At 50.3% G+C, this 16,934-nt stretch overlaps 1 protein-coding gene across 1 annotated transcript in view; it reads right to left on the bottom strand.

The window, feature by feature from the left end:
* phf24 (PHD finger protein 24) overlaps window positions 1–15,548 on the bottom strand; it is a 135,667-nt gene extending 120,119 nt beyond the window's left edge. The window contains exons 1-2 of the mRNA XM_072515642.1: window positions 15,203–15,548; window positions 6,063–6,542 (exon numbers count right to left, since the gene is read on the bottom strand). Of these exons, the coding sequence (XP_072371743.1) occupies window positions 6,063–6,422 (360 nt within the window). The 5' untranslated portion in view covers window positions 6,423–6,542; window positions 15,203–15,548. The remainder of the gene's footprint in view (window positions 1–6,062; window positions 6,543–15,202) is intronic.
* Between the last annotated feature and the right edge of the window lie 1,386 nt (window positions 15,549–16,934).

Below are 16,934 nucleotides of genomic sequence, written 5' to 3'. Positions count from 1 at the left end.
ATCTTTCTCAACGGGAACCTCAAATCTTGCCCAGTCATCCGATGATTCTGCAGAACATGTGCACAGAAACAGTTAACAGTGGAGGAGCAGCCACAGCACTGACACGAATTAATGCTGCTTCACTGGGCACAACTGCTTGACTAGCTGGAGTCTAAGCATGTCAATTCTGCTCAAGCTAAACGCCCTCAGCTGCGGAGCAGTGCTCAGCTTTGACCTCTTTCAGTAGTTTCCCGGTTGTCTGTTTTCCCCGAGGTTCCCTCACCCCACCCCCTCCCCCCCACCCTGCCCTCACCACCCCCACCCTCATGCCCTCACCAACCCCATCATCCAGCACTGCCCCCGCCCCTCCCCCGCCCCCGCCAAACCCAGAATCCATGAAGCCACTTCCATGCATTGGGATCCTCACAGGTGCTGTGCCATATTGGGCACGCTCACTTCGGAGTTCCCCTCGCCGTTCAGGTCCCCTGGAGCCTGCCTCTGACAGGCAGTTGTCAATCGCACTGTTCCCAGATCGTGGCCAAGTGGGGTTTAAATTCGGCGTTAGGGGGTAACTCCAGTGCGTGGCCACAATATTGAGATGGAAATGCGTTCAAATTAAGTTCCCGACTTTCAATGGCAGGAAAGGTGGCCCGGCATTGACGGGATTGGGGGGGGGGGGGGGATGGGAGGGGGGTAGAGACAATTGCGTGCTGGATATATGTTGCAAGGAAATGTGCCTGGCGCCTTCATGTGAGATTCTCTGATCTCATTTTTGAACACGTCCGTCACTATTGGTCGTGGAAAATTTCAGCTCTTATGATATGATGCATGTCTACATGATGCAAAGAACAAATAACCCAGGGGTTGTTTAGCACAGGGCTAAATCGCTGGCTTTGAAAGCAAACCAAGGCAGGCCAGCAGCACGGTTCAATTCCCGTACCAGCCTCCCCGAACAGGCGCCGGAATGTGGCGACTTGGGGCTTTTCACAGTAACTTCATTGAAGCCTACTTGTGACAATAAGCGATTTTCATTTCATTTCATTACAGCACAGGAACAGGCCCTCCAAGCCTGCGTCGATCACGTGTCCTATCTAGACCAACCGCCTATATCTTTCTATACCCAGTCTGTTCATGTACCTATCAAGATAAGTCTTAAAGGTCGCTAAGGGATCTGCCTCACTTGGCAGTGCATTCCAGGCCACCACTACCCTCTGTATAAAAAACTTCCCCCGCACATCTCCACTGAATCTTTCCACTCTCACCTTGAACTTGTGCCCCCTTGTAATTGTCATTTCCGGTCTGTTTACAACATGTTTACATCATAGAGCTTATCATAGAATTGACAGTGCAGAAGGAGGCCATTCGGCCCATCGAGTCTGCACCGGCTCTTGGAAAGAGCACCCTACCCAAGGTCAACACCTCCACCCTATCCCCATAACCCAGTAACCCCACCCAACACTAAGGGCAATTTTGGACACTAAGGGCAATTTATCATGGCCAATCCACCTAACCTGCACATCTTTGGACTGTGGGAGGAAACCGGAGCACCCGGAGGAAACCCACGCACACACGGGGAGGATGTGCAGACTCCGCACAGACAGTGACCCAAGCCGGAATCGAACCTGGGACCCTGGACCTGTGAATTGTGCTAACCACTATGCTGCCGTGCTGCCCCATACATGTTGTATGTTTACATGTTGTCCTATATTTTGCAAATTGAATAATTATACAGCGAATGTTAATGTGCTGCTTTATAGCTGCATTGTTTATGCTGGGGTCAAATGAATTATCAGGCGCTAAATTGGGGTCATGTTGGAAACCGGTTTGGAAAGCACAAGTCTGATCGAATCCCTCAATTATTCCGGGTGCCTTGATCTATATCTTTCTAATAGCTGCAATATCCTCTCCACGCTGTGAGGACAAGAGGCAGGCACGGTATTGTAAGTGCCAAGTGCACCAATAATTTATTATGTGGCAGGATTACCTCACTCTGCTGGCTGAATACTGAACCTTTCATTATCTCTCAGCAGCTAACCTGTTTTATTCACTGCTATCGAACACTGAAGCAATGGCGACAATTTATTGGCCATCAGGTGCACGGAACTCTTTCATTTTTGATACACGCTATTTTCTTTCCATTTCAGTAACAATCCCTTGCTGGATTCCATGTTCCCTATTGCGAAGAACTCCACTTTCACCTGCACTGAATTCCTTTTGCTGGAATGGGAAAGGGATTTGATCCATTGGGATTCTGTACAATGTGAACGGAAAAGGGATTTGATCCATTGGGATCCTGCACAATGTGAATAGGAAAGGGATTTGATCCATTGGGATCCTGTACAATGTGAATAGGAAAGGGATTTGATCCATTGGGATCCTGTACACTGTGAGTGAGTGGGAAAGGGATTTGATCCATTGGGATCCTGTACAATGTGAATAGGAAAGGGATTTGATCCATTGGGATTCTGTACAACGTGAACGGAAAAGGGATTTGATCCATTGGGATCCGGCACAATGTGAATATGAAAGGGATTTGATCCATTGGGATCCGGTACAATGTGAGTGAATGGGAAAGGGATTTGATCCATTGGGATCCTGTACAATGTGAACAGGAAAGGGATTGATCCATTGGGATTCTGTACAATGTGAACGGAAAAGGGATTTGATCCATTGGGATTCTGTACAATGTGAACGGAAAAGAGATTTGATCCATTGGGATCCTGTACAATGTGAATAGGAAAGGGATTTGATCCATTCGGATCCTGTACAATGTGAATAGGAAAGGGATTTGATCCATTGGGATCCTGTACAATGTGAATAGGAAAGGGATTTGATCCATTGGGATCCTGTACACTGTGAGTGAGTGGGAAAGGGATTTGATCCATTGGGATCCTGTACAATGTGAACGGAAAAGGGATTTGATCCATTGGGATCCTGTACAATGTGAACGGAAAAGGGATTTGATCCATTGGGATCCTGCACAATGTGAATAGGAAAGGGATTTGATCCATTGGGATCCTGTACAATGGGAGTGAATGGGAAAGGGATTTGATCCATTGGGATCCTGTACAATGTGAGTGGGAAAGGGATTTGATCCATTGGGATTCTGTACAATGTGAATAGGAAAGGGATTGATCCATTGGGATTCTGTACAATGTGAACGGAAAAGGGATTTGATCCATTGGGATCCTGCACAATGTGAATAGGAAAGGGATTTGATCCATTGGGTTCCTGTACAATGTGAGTGAGTGGGAAAGGGATTTGATCCATTGGGATCCTGTACAATGTGAGTGGGAAAGGGATTTGATCCATTGGGATTCTGTACAATGTGAATAGGAAAGGGATTGATCCATTGGGATTCTGTACAATGTGAACGGAAAAGGGATTTGATCCATTGGGATCCTGCACAATGTGAATAGGAAAGGGATTTGATCCATTGGGATCCTGTACGATGTGAACAGAAAAGGGATTTGATCCATTGGGATCCTGTACAATGTGAATAGGAAAGGGATTTGATCCATTGGGATCCTGTACAATGTGAACGGAAAAGGGATTTGATCCATTGGGATCCTGTACAATGTGAACGGAAAAGGGATTTGATCCATTGGGATCCTGAACAATGTGAATAGGAAAGGGATTTGATCCATTGGGATCCTGTACAATGTGAGTGAATGGGAAAGGGATTTGATCCATTGGGATCCTGTAGAATGTGAGTGGGAAAGGGATTTGATCCATTGGGATCCTGTACAATGTGAATAGGAAAGGGATTTGATCCATTGGGATCCTGTACAATGTGAATAGGAAAGGGATTTGATCCATTGGGATCCTGTACAATGTGAATGGGAAAGGGATTTGATCCATTGGGTTCCTGTACAATGTGAGTGAGTGGGAAAGGGATTTGATCCATTTGGGATCCTGTACAATGTGAGTGCGAAAGGGATTTGATCCATTGGGATCCTGTACAATGTGAATAGGAAAGGGATTTGATCCATTGGGTTCCTGTACAATGTGAATGGGAAAGGGATTTGATCCATTGGGATCCTGTACAATGTGAATGGGAAAGGGATTTGATCCATTGGGATCCTGTACACTGTGAACGGGAAAGGGATTTGATCCATTGGGTTCCTGTACAACGTGAGTGAATGGGAAAGGGATTTGATCCATTGGGATCCTGTAGAATGTGAATAGGAAAGGGATTTGATCCATTGGGATTCTGTACAATGTGAATAGGAAAGGGATTTGATCCATTGGGATCCTGTACAATGTGAACGGAAAAGGGATTTGATCCATTGGGATCCTGTACAATGTGAATGGGAAAGGGATTTGATCCATTGGGATCCTGTACAACGTGAGTGACTGGGAAAGGGATTTGATCCATTGGGATCCTGTAGAATGTGAGTGAATGGGAAAGGGATTTTATCCATTGGGATCCTGTACAATGTGAGTGAACGTGAAAGAGATTTGATCTGTTGCAATTCTAAATTTAGAATGGTTTGTGCTGACCTAGAATAACCAAGTTTTTCAAAATATGAGAAGTGCAATAGAGTGGATGTTGGACATCTGAAATACTACTTCTGGATATATTCAGTAGGTTAGACAAAGGGTTCAGTTTTACCTGCTCCTGTCAGGCATGTTTCCAGTTGAGGTGAACAGAAAATGGGATGTGTGCCCATCCCACTACATATCTACCCATCCCTGCGCTCACCCCAATAATACGGGGCCACCGAGATCTGCAGCTCACCCACCATATCCAGAGAGGTAATTAAGGGTCAATTAGGTTTGTTACCAAGATAATTGATTCTGATAATACACTACCCACACCATAAAATGTTTGGCCTCAGCACCTGGGTGGGAACAGGCAGATCAATCTTTTTTAAGTGCAATCTTCAAACAACAGGAAATAAGGAAAGGTTTGATTTGTCCAGGGACCTCTGTGGGTAGGGGAGCTGCCTCCGCAAGCTATAAATCCATACACCCCCCCCTCCCCACCCACCCAACCAAAGGCTCCATACGCAGCAGTTCCGTGGACCCAGTGGGCATTCTGCCTCCTCATTGCAGTCCCGACTGTGGCCACTGACGCCCCTTTGGCGCTACCGGGACCGATGGAGCTGCCAGCCAATTGGCTTGGCCGGCAGGTTCCTTGGGTGGCAATTCCTCTTCAATGAGGGCCAAAAGTCTGACACTGGCCAATCGCAGGGTGTGAAGGCTGGTGGCCGGACTGACGGCGGGAATCAGCATCATGTTGACTTCGCTTCCAGGGAAGGAGGGCAAGGGAGGGGTCTGTGCTTAGAAACCTGTACAGAGGGTGTGGTAATTCAGGTTATTCAAAGAAACTCAAAACACGAGTGTCTCGTCCCGGAGGTAACACAAAACCCAGTTCGGGTCAGGGATGGCATTGAACGGGCTCCCCGACTGGCGTATCTCCGCCCGTTACCATGGAAACCTGTACTCCACGGATCCCACAGGGAGATTGACGAGCGAATGCTCCATGGTCCTTGTGAAGATTTAACCTTTCAGGTCGACGCCCTGTCCTCAGAACTAGGAAAGGTTGGCCATGTCACAGGTTTTACGATAGCTACAGAACGAGAGGACAGAGGGAGGGGAGCAAAAGGGAAGCTCTGTGATCGGGTGAAAGGTCAGAGAGATTAAATAACAGAGAGGGATAATGGCACAAAGCAAAAAGAGATGGTAAGACGTCAAGCAAAAAGTCAAAAGACGAGGCTGGAGGAGGCCCGGGTGGCTGTAGCAGATTCCGAACTGCAGAATCCTTCCCGTTCGCAAACAAATAAAACAACCATTAAAAAATCAAATCAAAACTATACAAAACTCACAAAAAAAACCTTAAAAATAATCACAAAGTAAAACACAAGGAAAAAAAAGCCGAAAATCACAAAGAAAACAAAAAAAAAAATGGAAGAAGAAATTGGGAGCAGAGTGAAATTGTTGAACTCGATGTTGAGTTTGGAAGGTGTTTAATTGAAAGATGAGGCCTTGTTCCTCAAGCCTCGAATGAGTTCCATTGGAACAGTGTTGGGGAGGGAGGTCCGGGTGGGGCGGGAAATATTTGCAAAACCAGATCCTACCTCGCCTTCCTCCCGCAGGTTAATATCGAGCGATTCATCGTCCCCCAACTGCCGCTTGGGCCTGACGAAGGCTGGTGGCGTGGCTTCATCATTCCACTCCAGCTCCTCTGGTTCCATCCCTTTTCCATCTCTCAGCCTCGCCCAAGCCGTCTGGTTCCTCTTTGCCTCCCCCGTCCCGGGCTGAGATCCTCCAGCCGCCTCCGCGTTCTGTAGGCCGGGGTTCTCCGCATTGCCCCGGGCTGGCTCGGCCTTGTTCCTGGTTGACCCTTTGTCCTTGAGCCCGTCTTTGAAGGCCGACACCACCACACTGGCCTTCTGCACCTGCTCCACCGCCTGCTTCTTGGACATCAGAACCCCCATTGCTGGTTAGAACGGCAGCAAGACTCAATGTACCAGTGTCTACGAGAGGCTGAAAGAATCATTCAGTTACACCATGATCTCGCCAATGCCCGTGCTTATTAATAAAACAGTTTTAGCGACCTGTTGAGGAAAGAGAAAAGATAAGTATTAGTTGAGTCCGTGTCAGAGAATCAGAGAATGAAACGGTACAGCGGAAGGACTATCCAGTTATTTCAGCGAGTTTATTAATTAATCTCAGCCCTGGCTCCTCCCCTGGACATCCTGCATGTTTCTTTTTTCCTATTGGTTCAGGGAATGTGGGCGTTGCTGGCTGTATTTGGTGCCATCCCTCTGAGTGTCTCACTCGGCCATTTCAGAGCATTTTAAGAGTCAACCATATTACTGTGGGTCTGGAGTCACATGTAGGCCAGACCGGGTAAGGGCGGCAGATTTCCTTCCCTAAAGGAACCAGATGGGTTGTTACGACAATCCACAATGGTTTCATGGTCACCTTTCGACTTCTAATTCCAGAATCTAATTGAATTAAAATTTCACCATCTGCCCTGGGGGGGATTTGAACCCGGGTCCCCAGAGCGTTACCCCGGGTTACCATGGACAGTGCCACTGTGCCAATGCCTCCCCATTTCCCTTTGAAGTGAATAACCAATTCAATTCGGAAAGTTATTTCAGGCAGCGTATTCCAGATCTCAACATTGAAAGATTGAGTACAAGTTTGGAAAAGGGAATATTTGTCGGTATATCGGGACGGAGGCAAAGGGCACATCAGACCACAGCTCCGAAAACCGCCTATTTCCATATCCCCCAACTTCAACTCCCTGCAGCTCATCGGCTGTTGAAACCCTCGTTCACCTTCTCTACCTCCAGACGACGAACATTCCGATGCTCTCCTGGCATCTCTCGCACATTCCACCCTCCGGAAACTAATTGTCATCCAAACCTCTGCAGCCTGCGTCTTAACTCACACTGAGATCTCGATCCCCTCTCACTCCCTGTGCTCGCTGACCTACATTGGTGATCGGTCAAACTACGTCATGGCTTTAAAATGCTCATCCTAGTTTTCAAATCCCTCTGTGGCCTCACCCCTCCCTATCTGTGTAGCCTCCTCCAGCCCCTACACCCCTCCCTATCTCTGTAACCTCCTCCAGCCCCACACCCCTCCCTATCTCGGGAACCTCCTCCAGCCCCACACCCCTCCCTATCTCTGTAACCTCCTCCACCCCCACACCCCTCCCTATCTCTGTAACCTCCTCCAGCCCCACACCCCTCCCTATCTCAGTAACATCCTCCAGCCCCACACCCCTCCCTATTTCTGTAACCTCCGCGAGCCCCACACCCCTCCCTATCTCTGTAACCTCCTCCAGCCCCACACCCCTCCCTATCTCTGTAACCTCCTCCAGCCCCACACCCCTCCCTATCTCAGTAACATCCTCCAGCCCCACACCCCTCCCTATTTCTGTAACCTCCGCGAGCCGCACACCCCTCCCTATCTCAGTAACATCCTCCAGCCCCACACCCCTCCCTATCTGTCACCTCCTCCATTCCCAAACCCCTCCCTATCACAGTAACCTCCTCCAGCTCCACACCCCTCCCTATCACTAACCGCCTCCAGCCCCACACCCCTCCCCATCTCTACAACCTTCTCCAGCCCCACACCCCTCCTTATCTCTGTAACATCCTCCAGCCCCTATAACCCTCCCTATCTCTGTCACCTCCTCCATTCCCTCACCCTTCCCTAACTCTCTAACCTCCTCCATTCCCACACCCCCTCCCTATCTGTGTAACCTCCTCCAGCTCCACACCCCTCCCTATCTCTGTAACCTCCTCCAGCCCCACAAATCTCACTATCTCTGTAACCTCCTCCAGACCCACAACCCTCCGAGATATCCATGTTGCTCTAATCCTGCCCTCTTGCACTTCCCGATTTTAATCGCTGGTTGGTTAGGCCCTCGGTTCCCGGACCCCGATCTCTGGAATTCCCTCCCTGAATCTCTCCACCTCGCGACTTTACTCTCCTCTTTAACGAGGCTCTTCAAAACCTCTCCCTTTGACGAAGCCTTGGGTCAGCTGACCGAATATTCCCGTATCTTGCGGAGGGATATTTTGTTTTCTGATACACCCTGTACCGCACCTTGGCGCGTTTCATTACACTGAAGGAGCTGGGGAAATCCAGGTAGTTTTGGTTTAAAGAGCAGGCGAGTGCGACCATTTGGATTTCCCTTTCATACAGCCAGCACCAGCCTGATGGGCTGAATGGTCTCTTGCTGTGGTGTACAAATTCAATAACTTGCATTCTCTCAGAAAGCGTTGAAGGTGCAGCTATAGTGTATAAACATTGCCGCCATGGAAATGCGGAAATATAATGGAAATCAACGATTCTAATGAGCAAGGATCATTGGCCACGACACCGGCAAGAATATTCCGACTTTACCAACAAAATTTAAGAATCCCTATGGTGCCATTCAGCCCATCGAATCTGCACTGACCGTCCAAAAGAGCCCCCCACCTCGTCCGACCCCCTGCTGTAACCTCACCTTTTCTTTTTAATTTAGAGCACCCAATTCATTTTTTCCAATTAAGGGGCAATTTAGCGTTACCAATCCACCTACCCTGCACATCTTTGGGTTGTGGAGGTGAAACCCACGCAGACACGGGGAGAATGTGCAAACTCCACACGGACAGTGACCCGGGGCCGGGATCGAACCTGGGACCTCGGCGCCATGAGGCAGCAGTGCTGACCACTGTGCCGCCGTGCCTCCTACCCGTGGTACCATGGAGGATCTTTCACACCCACCTGAGAGCACATGAATGCCAAGGTTCCACGTCTCGCTTGAAGAACACCACCTCTGACATTGCAGCACTCCCTGAGCACTGCATTGGGAGGGTCAGCCTGCGTTATGAGCTCAGAGGTCTCTGGGGTGAGGCTGGAACACACCGCCTCCTAACTCAGGAGGTGAGAACACTGCCCACTGCTCCACAGCCCACGGCAAAGGCATTGCGAAGGACACCCCCCTCAGTCTCCCCATCTCTGACTGCAATCAGTGTCACTGTACGGAAGGTCGAATACAGCATCCGCCCAATCTGCGGCTGAACCTGGGCCCCAAACAGAACATCGTATCTACTCAGTCGCTCAGCGGGACGGCTCAATTCTCAGTCCTGCTGGTCTCAAATAAATTAGTCAAGGCTGATACCATTGGTCTCAGAATCCATGGCTAGATGGAGGAGAAATTAGCCAGAGTTCCTGCCTCTGTTCTCGATCCACCGGAGTGGGAGGGGACCATTCAGCCCCTTAAACCTGTTCCACGATTCAATTAGACCATGGATAATTGGTACCAACATTGGTATCTTCACCATCAATATCCTGGGCATTACATTGACCAGAAACTGAACTGGGCCAGCCATATAAACACTGTGGCTCCAGTAGTAGGGCAGAGGACCGGCATGTGGGGAGAAGGCATAAGAATGGGTCTCAGCCATGATTGAATGGTGGAGCAGACTCGATGGGCCGAATGGCCTAATTCTGCTCCGATGTGTTATGGTCTTATGGATAGGAATCCTGCAGCGAGTAACTCACCTCCTGACCCCCCAAAGCCTGTCCACCATCGACAAGGCACAAGTCCGGATTGTGATGGAATTCTCTCCACTTGCCTGGATGAGCGCAGCTCCAACAACACTCAAGAAGCTCGACACCATCCAGGACAAAGCAGCCCCGCTTGATTGCTCCCCCTTCCACAAATATTCAAACCCTCCACCACTGACACACAGTGGCAGCCGTGTGTACCGTCTCTGCAGTAACTCACCAAGATTCCTCAGACAGCACCTTCCAAACCCACGATCCAGAAGGACAAGGGCAGCAAACACTTGGGAACACCAACAGTTGGAAGATCCCCTCTAACACACCCACCATCCTGACTTGTAAATATATCGCCGTTCCATCATGGTCATTGGGTCCCAACAACTCCTTTCATCATCCTGAACACCCCAAGTAGATTACTCCTTAACCTTCCAGATTGAGCAGATTGAGTTTATGCAACCTGTACCCTTGTCTTCAAACTGTACCCATTGGGCCGCCTGTACCCATTGGGCCGCCTGTACCCATTGGGCCGCCTGCACCCATTGGGCCGCCTGCACCCATTGGGCCGCCTGCACCCATTGGGCCGCCTGCACCCATTGGGCCGCCTGCACCCATTGGGCCGCCTGCACCCATTGGGCCGCCTGCACCCATTGGGCCGCCTGCACCCATTGGGCCGCCTGCACCCATTGGGCCGCCTGCACCCATTGGGCAGCCTGTACCCATTAGCCAAGGTAGCATTCTGGTAAATATGCGTTGCATTCCCTCCAATACCAATATGTCCTTCCTGAGCGGAATGCAGTGCTCCAGATTGGGTTATCCAGAGATTTCTATCTCTATAATTATAGCATCCACCACTTTGTATTCCAAACCACTTGAGATAAAGGCAAACACTCCATTAGCCATTTTACCTATCGCCTGCTGTCATCACTGACGTACCTGAGCCCCCGAACTGTCAAAGACTCAATTTTTAACATTTTTATCCTGTTTTAAAATCTCTCCATGGTCTTGCCCCTCCCTATCTCTGTAACCTCCTCCAACTCCACTCCCCTCCCTATCTCAGTAACCTCCTCCAGCCCCACACCCTTCCCTATCTCTGTAACCTCCTCCAACTCCACTCCCCTCTCTATCTCTAACCTCCTCCAACTCCACTCCCCTCCCTATCTCTGTAACCTCTTCCAGCCCCACTTCCCCTCCCTATCTCTGTAACCTCCTCCAGCCCCACACCCCCTCCCTATCTCTGTAACCTCCTCCAGCCCCACATCCCCTCCCTATCTCTGTACCCTCCTCCAGCCCCACACCCCCTCCCTATCTCTGTAACCTCCTCCAGCTCCACACCCCTCCCTATCTCTGTAACCTCCTCCAGCCCCACACCCCTCCCTATCCCTGTAATTTCCTCCATCCCACACCCCTCCCTATCTCTGTAACCTCCTCCAACCTCAACAACCCTCCCTATCTCTGTAACCTCCTCCAGTCCCACACCTCTCCCTATCCCTGTAATCTCCTCCAGTCCCACACCCCTCCCTATCTCTGTAACCTCCTCCAGCCCCACACCCCTTCCTATCTCTGTAACCTCCTCCAGCCCCACACCCCTCCCTATCTCTGTAACCTCCTCCACCCCCACACCCCTCCCGATCTCTGTAACCTCCTCCAACCCCACACCCCTCCCTATCTCTGTAACCTCCTCCAACTCCACTCCCCTCCCTATCTCAGTAACCTCCTCCAGCCCCACACCCTTCCCTATCTCTGTAACCTCCTCCAACTCCACTCCCCTCTCTATCTCTAACCTCCTCCAACTCCACTCCCCTCCCTATCTCTGTAACCTCTTCCAGCCCCACTTCCCCTCCCTATCTCTGTAACCTCCTCCAGCCCCACACCCCCTCCCTATCTCTGTAACCTCCTCCAGCCCCACATCCCCTCCCTATCTCTGTACCCTCCTCCAGCCCCACACCCCCTCCCTATCTCTGTAACCTCCTCCAGCTCCACACCCCTCCCTATCTCTGTAACCTCCTCCAGCCCCACACCCCTCCCTATCCCTGTAATTTCCTCCATCCCACACCCCTCCCTATCTCTGTAACCTCCTCCAACCTCAACAACCCTCCCTATCTCTGTAACCTCCTCCAGTCCCACACCCCTCCCTATCTCTGTAACCTCCTCCAGCCCCACACCCCTTCCTATCTCTGTAACCTCCTCCAGCCCCACACCCCTCCCTATCTCTGTAACCTCCTCCACCCCCACACCCCTCCCGATCTCTGTAACCTCCTCCAACCCCACACCCCTCCCTATCTCTGTAACCTCCTCCAGCCCCACACCCCTCCCTATCTCTGTAACCTCCTCCAGACCCACAACCCTCCCTATCTCTTTTACCTCCTCTAGCTCCACACCCCTCCCTATCTCTGTAACCTCCACCAGCCCACACCCCTCATCTGTTTCCTCCTCCAGCCCATACACCCCCTCCCCATCTCTGTAACCTCCTCCAGCCCCACACCCCTTCCTATCTCTGTAACCTCCTCCAGCTCCACACCCCTCCCAATCTCTGTAACCTCCTCTATCTCCACACCCCTCCCCATCTCTGTAATCTCCTCCAGCCCCACACCCCTCCCGATCTCTGCAACCTCCTCCAGCCCCATAGCATTCTGGGGTCTCTACTTTCCTCGAGTTCTGGTCTCTTTAGTAACCCCGATTTTAATCACCCCACCATTGGGGGCCATGCCTTCAGCTACCTGGGTCCCAAGCTCTGGAATTCGCTCTCTAAACCTCTCCACCTTCCTCGTTATCCCTCCTCCTTTAAAACTCCCCTTAAACATTCCTCTCTGACCAAGCTTTTGATTATCTGTCTCATATTGCCTTATGCAGGGGCGAGTCGGTTTGATAACACTGCTGCGAAACTCTTTGGGGGCATTTCATGTCATTAAAGGTGCTAGTTTAAGACAAACTGTTGTTTTAGGGATTTATAGGAAGAAGGCAGAGGCTATGCTTGGTCGAGTCTGAATATCCTCCCCACAGTTAGATTATCCTCCAATACAGATTGAGACATTGACAATGGGTGTGTGGACGGGTGTAACTGGAGCCTTGGAATCTGAGCCTAAACCATCCCCATGACCGAGGGGCTGGAGAGGAACGAAAATGGGAGAACTTAAACTGATAGGCTCCAAACAATTAAAATGATGCCAATTTGGGATATTGTGGGTCAGGTTAAACTCAGATATAGATGTTTAAAAAACGGTGCTAAACACTTAACCAGCCATGGCTTCACTGTGAGATCATCCACATTGTGATATCCAAATGTGGCAGATTTCATTCATTCGAGCTCAGAATCATTTGTGTTGTTACACATGATACACACCAAAACCTCAGTTACAGCCTCTGCTCCTCCCCAAGATCGTTAATCCATCCGAACATAGGGACAATTCCCTTTTAAATTACAGTTTATCTGAAATTCACACCATCACTCTTTCCCTTATCTGTATCTGTCTCTCATTCCTCGCTCCCCGCTCCTTTTCTCTTCCCCTCCATTCTCTCTCCTCTTTCTACCTAGCCCCTCCAGCTCTCTCTTCCTTTTCATTCTCTACCACCATCTCTCTCCCTCCCTCTTCATTCGTTATCCCTCTCCCTCCCTCTTCATTCGCTGTCCCTCTCCCTCCCTCTTCATTCCCTGTCCCTCTCCATCCCTCTTCATTCTCTCCCCCTCTCCCCTTTGATCCTTCATTCTCTACCTCTCTCTCCCCTCCCCTTCATTCTCAACCCCTCTCTCTCTCTCCATTCTCTACCCCTCTCTCTCCCTAATCATTCTCTACCCCTCTCTCTCTCTCTAATCATTCTCTACCCCTCTCTCTCCCTAATCATTCTCTACCCCTCTCTCTCTCCCTAATCATTCTCTACCCATCTCTCTCTCTCCCTAATCATTCTCTACCCCTCTCTCTCCCTAATCATTCTCTATCCCTCTCTCTCTCCCTAATCATTCTCTACCCCTCTCTCTCTCTCTCTAATCATTCTCTACCCCTCTCTCTCTCTCCCTAATCATTCTCTACCCCCCTCGCTCTCCCTAATCATTCTCTACCCCTCTCTCTCCCTAATCATTCTCTACCCCTCTCTCTCTCTCCCTAATCATTCTCTACCCCTCTCTCTCTCCCCCTAATCATTCTCTACCCATCTCTCTCTCTCCCTAATCATTCTCTACCCCTCTCTCTCTCCCCCTAATCATTCTCTACCCATCTCTCTCTCTCCCTAATCATTCTCTACCCCTCTCTCTCTCCCTAATCATTCTCTACCCCGCTCTCTCCCTAATCATTCTCTACCCCTCTCTCTCTCTCTTTCCCTAATCATTCTCTACCCCTCTCTCTCTCTCTCCCTAATCATTCTCTACCCCGCTCTCTCTCCCTAATCATTCTCTACCCCTCTCTCTCTCCCTAATCATTCTCTACCCCTCTCTCTCTCTCCCTAATCATTCTCTACCCCGCTCTCTCTCTCCCTAATCATTCTCTACCTCTCTCTCTCTCCCTAATCATTCTCTACCCCTCTCTCTCTCCCCCTAATCATTCTCTACCTCTCTCTCCCTAATCATTCTCTACCCCGCTCTCTCTCTCCCTAATCATTCTCTACCTCTCTCTCTCTCCCTAATCATTCTCTACCTCTCTCTCTCTCCCTAATCATTCTCTACCCCGCTCTCTCTCCCTAATCATTCTCTACCCCGCTCTCTCCCTAATCATTCTCTACCCCGCTCTCTCCCTAATCATTCTCTACTCCTTTCTATCTCCCCCACTCAGTACACTACACACCTCCCTGCCCTCTCCCTCCCCCGCAGAGTCCTGCTGACTACCCCATTAATGATTAAGTCCCCCCCCCCCCCCCCCCCCCAGGGGGCCGGGGCAGTTTGGGCAAAGCATCCATCTCAAAACAAAAAACAGAAGCTGACGGAACCCCTGACAACCCCTGTGAAGGGTGGTCCGGTGCAAACCATCACCGACACATCCGTGTCACATTTCATCAGGACTTTTTAACTCCCTGGCGTCTAATTCCTGAAGTGTTACATTAACCACTGCGATTGGAGATTGTGACATTAATCTCAAACCTTCACTTTCTGTCAGCTATGAAGTTGGAAGGAACCTTTGTCACGGGGAAAACCCCCAGGCAGGAAATTCCCTGCAGAAATTGACATTTCTGTTGCTGTTGTTGCAAAAAAATTAAAGAAATAGAACAAAGCTTTACTTACAGCTATCCTCCTTGTCCCAGCGGATTGAGCCAAGAGATTCTGCGCTCTCTCCTTGCTCCCGGTTAGAATGTCGCTCCCATTTTAATATTGCTCGTCGCCTGGTGATTGAATTTTATTTCCAACCCTTGTTGATGTCAGTCTGCTGAGAGTTCGGATGAAGGCAGAGAGAGGTCTGATCTGCTTCAGATCTCCAATCGCAGAGTAGAGTTCTCTCTCTCTCTCTCTCACTCTCACTCACTCTGCACCAAACAATTGTGGTGCTAGCTCCCTGTGTCCCCCTCCTCCTCCATCCCCACTGCCGCCAGCAACGCACTGGCTGCGATGCGGGGAAGATCCCAGTCGGAGCCACCAGGCAGACTTCTTTAGCAATGTCTGCAGGGGGCCATACTGAGTCCCTCCCAGTCCAAATCCAGCCCCTTTCAATGGACCAGTCAGGGAGGTCACGAGGTGAAGGGTCCCACAGCTGCAGGAGGAGGCCATTCAAACCCATCGTTTGCTGTCGCTGCCTCCCTCCAGCTCCTCCTGGGCATGAATCCTCTTCCAGTTGGTGCCCAATGACCTATTAGAAATTCCTGCACCTGCACCCTGCCAGGCGGAGCACCCCAAATCTGGGCGCCCTCACCTCCTTTCCGCTTCTGTTGCCAATTATTTGACCACAAGACAAAGGAGCAGAATTAGGCCACTCGGCCCGTCGGGTCTGCTCTGCCAATTCAATGAGATCACGACTGATCTGATACAATAATAATCTTTATTAGTGTCACAAGTAGGCTTACATTAACATTGCAATGAAGTTACTGTGAAAATCCCCTAGTCGCCACATTCCGGCGCCTCTTCGGGTACACGGAGGGAGAATTCGGAATGTACAATTCGCCTAACAGCACGTCTTTCGGGACTTGTGGGAGGAAACCGGAGCTCCCGGAGGAAACCCAATCCTCAACTCCACTTTCCTGCCTTATCTCCTTCGCCCTTGATTCGTTCGGGATCTGGAGCTCGAGCTGGATGAACTTCGGATCATTCGGGAGGCACAGTTGGTCATAGATAGTAGCTTCAGGGATGTAGTTACTCCGAAGAATGAAGATAGATGGGTGATGGTGAGAGGGGCTGGGAGGAAGCAGTCAGTACAGGGATCCCCTGTGGTCGTTCCCCTTAGTAACAAGTATACCGTTTTGGATACTGTTGGGGGGGGGGGAAACTTACCAGGGGTAAGCCACGGTGACCGGATCTCCAGCACTGAGTCCGTCCCTGTGGCTCAGAAGGGAAGGGGGGACAGCAGGAGAGCAATAGTTATTGGGGACTCGATAGTTAGAGGGACAGATAGATGGTTCTGTGGCAACGAAAGAGACTCACGGAGGGTACGTTGCCTCCCAGGTGCCAGGGTCCATGACGTCTCGGACCGTGTTTTCAGAATCCTTAAGGGGAAGGGGGAACAGTCACAAGTCGTGGTACACATCGGTACCAACGACATAGCTAAGAGTAGGGATGGGGATTTAAAACAGGAATTTAGGGAGCTAGGGTAGAAGCTGAGAGCCAGGACAAACCATGTCGCCGTCCCTGGTTTGTTGCTGGTGCCACGTGCTAGCGAGGTGAGGAACAGGGAGAGAGTGCAGATAAACACGTGGCTGCAGGGATGGTGTCGGAGGGAGGGTTTCAGTTACGTGGATAATTAGAGCACATTCTGGGGAAGGGGAGACCTGTACAAACACTAATATCCTGGGAGGAAAATTTGCTATGG

Source organism: Scyliorhinus torazame, chromosome 9, assembly GCF_047496885.1.
Source record: "Scyliorhinus torazame isolate Kashiwa2021f chromosome 9, sScyTor2.1, whole genome shotgun sequence".
Lineage (NCBI taxonomy): Eukaryota > Metazoa > Chordata > Chondrichthyes > Carcharhiniformes > Scyliorhinidae > Scyliorhinus > Scyliorhinus torazame.
This window is presented reverse-complemented; position numbering and strand designations above follow the sequence as displayed.